This window comes from Montipora foliosa, chromosome 6 (genome assembly GCF_036669935.1).
Source record: "Montipora foliosa isolate CH-2021 chromosome 6, ASM3666993v2, whole genome shotgun sequence".
Classification (NCBI taxonomy): Eukaryota; Metazoa; Cnidaria; class Anthozoa; order Scleractinia; family Acroporidae; genus Montipora; species Montipora foliosa.
In genome coordinates, this window is record NC_090874.1 from 6031160 (window position 1) to 6033659 (window position 2500).

General features: G+C 40.0%; 1 protein-coding gene across 1 annotated transcript in view; it reads right to left on the bottom strand.

Moving 5' to 3' along the window:
- Positions 1 to 2500, bottom strand: part of LOC138004972 (uncharacterized) — a 37461-nt gene that overhangs the window by 8857 nt on the left and 26104 nt on the right. The window contains exon 12 of the mRNA XM_068851266.1: positions 809 to 842. Within this exon, the coding sequence (XP_068707367.1) occupies positions 809 to 842 (34 nt within the window). The remainder of the gene's footprint in view (positions 1 to 808; positions 843 to 2500) is intronic.

Sequence of the window (2500 nt, forward strand, 5' to 3'; positions counted from 1 at the left end):
AGGCGACAGTGGTATTGACTTGTTCATTAAACTGCACTGTATCAAATTGTATCTTATTGTGATGTATGTATCGTTTTGTTTTGTATTGCTTTGTATCGTTTGCTTGTTTTGTTATTTGTTTACCCACGAACACCTCAATTAAGAGCGCTCAGGAGCTCGTTCAACATGTGCCCGTGGATTCCAGATCGAATTAGAATTTGACATTGCTGGTTTTAGTGGAGAGGCGAAAACCGGAGTACCAAGAGAAAAATCTCTCGGAGCAAGGAGAGAACCACCAACAAAACCCACATACTGCCGCCAAGGAGAGGTGAGACCTCGGAAATAGACTAGTCCTGTCAGCCTGGTTCACAGACGGTGTGGAAAATGGCCCTCGGTTTTTCTTCACAATTCCTCTCATTTCTAAGCATGTGAACGAGATATACGAGTCTGTTTTTCAATCCTCTATGCTGGGAGCTTTTGTTCCTTCCGTTGCGTTCATGGTTTGGTCTAGTTTCCATTGCTACATTACTAGCAAACGCATTATCCAAAGCAATTCAACAGTATAAGAAGAATTAAGGAGTTCGCCATCGCTAAGTCTTACAGTAAACATACAGGCCACTATCAAGTTTTGACTAGAAAATGAGGACGGAAACTGTTTCCGTTTTAAGGTCTTATAAGATCAGTATCACAAGTTTTGTAACCTAACAAAGGATACATTCTTCGAAGACAATTCACAGTCTGTTTTTATTTGTCATCCTTCTTGTTAACTGAGGAAGGCGTAAATAGACGAGAATCAAGCTGTGTAAAAACTACACGAACCAGCACTTACATGTAGTCTTCTCCTTTGCAAACCAGACAGAAAGCTTGAATTGCAACAAACGCAAAAGCCCTAGCAGCTCTAGTGCTCCCCATTTTAAAAGAGTCACGGTTGAGAGAGAAATCAGCAGTGGATTAGAAACTCTTCCAGTTCTGTAATAGAAAAGATAAGAGGTCTTTGCAAATTGTAGTCAGTGTAAACTGTACCTACCTGGCGCCGCTGTTCATTTTTAATTTATAATCTGTTTTGATACGGATTTCTTTTTTGTATGAGCTTGCCGCTGTGTTAAATACATGAATATTCACTCATAATAAACCGGAAGAATTTAAAATCCTGAACGGCCAAAGTAATTTTCTGTTGAAAGTAAAATATATTAGCCATATATTAGCATTCTCATTGATATTATATAACAATAATGATCTTTGAAAGCCCTTGCGTTAACCGTCCCTGCGGGGAAAAAAAGCCTAATTAGGATTTAAGGGTGAACGTAACAGTTTTAAACTGGTATTAATCAATGGGTAAGACATCCTGCAGTTATAGCGATGTGTCAAGCATTAATTAAGATAACGAGATAAAATTAGGCGTTGATGTAAAGATGAATTGAACTTTAAATCCACGAAGCACAGTAGTCAAAAGAGATTGGACTTTTCCAACTGAAGGAAACAATTATGAACGCGAGGCGGTAAAACATCAACCGCAAAGGCGCCGCTACTTTTCGAAATATAACATCCCTCATATACTTAGTCTTGTAAGCTAAAATGTAATATCTGTAAGACATATATTTTATTTTAGCTTACGAGACTAAATATTTATAACGGTTACCACCGTTGATCTGACGTAACCGCTAAGGCGTTTCAAGACCATTCGGCCACTCCCTTATAAGGGCTTAATGGCCAGCCAGGGTATGTTTTTCGGGATTTTTGTCTTGAACAGGGTATCGAATTTATCATTTTTTGTCTTAATCAGGGTATCGATTTATCAATTTTTGTCTTAAACTGGGTTAAATGTCTTAAACAGGGTAACAAAAATCGGAATTCTGTCTTAAAATGGGTAGGAAAATCAGCGATATTTGTCTTAAACAGGGTCAGGGTATGAGGGGCCGCGCCGCACCTCCCCACCCAGGGATACATCGAGTACCTCCCCCCCCCCCCCCCCGGGCACTAAACATTAGAATATTGTGTACCAATACATACATACACAGGGGCACCCAACGACCAATTTGTTGTAAAATGTATTATTATACCCCAGTTAATGAAAATAAATGTTATTAAGGCATTTTCAGGTGTTTTTCAGTGCTGCTGGGAAAACATTATCTGTTCCTTTTTCCCAGCAAGACACACAAGAAATTTCCCAGCCAGCTAGATAAAATTGGTTGGTTTCCCAGCCAGCCGATCAAATTTAGTTCCCAGCCAGGAAATTCCGCGCGCTTTCAAATCCCTCGATCCAAAACGACCGAACAAAAGCGGCAAAACCGGGACAAAACAGGTTTTTTTTCCGCAAGCGCAATCACTCTGACCAGCCGTCGTATGTTTGTGACTACTCTCTGGGAGAGGGAAGGGGTTCTTTTTTTTTGTTTTTTTAGTCGTCCTCAGTCTTCAGAGTTTCTACAGCCAGCTCGGGTAGAAATGCTAGAAAAAGTCAGTAATTCCCAGGCAAAACCTATATGAATAACAAAATTTCCCAGCCAGCTCATCGAAACACCTG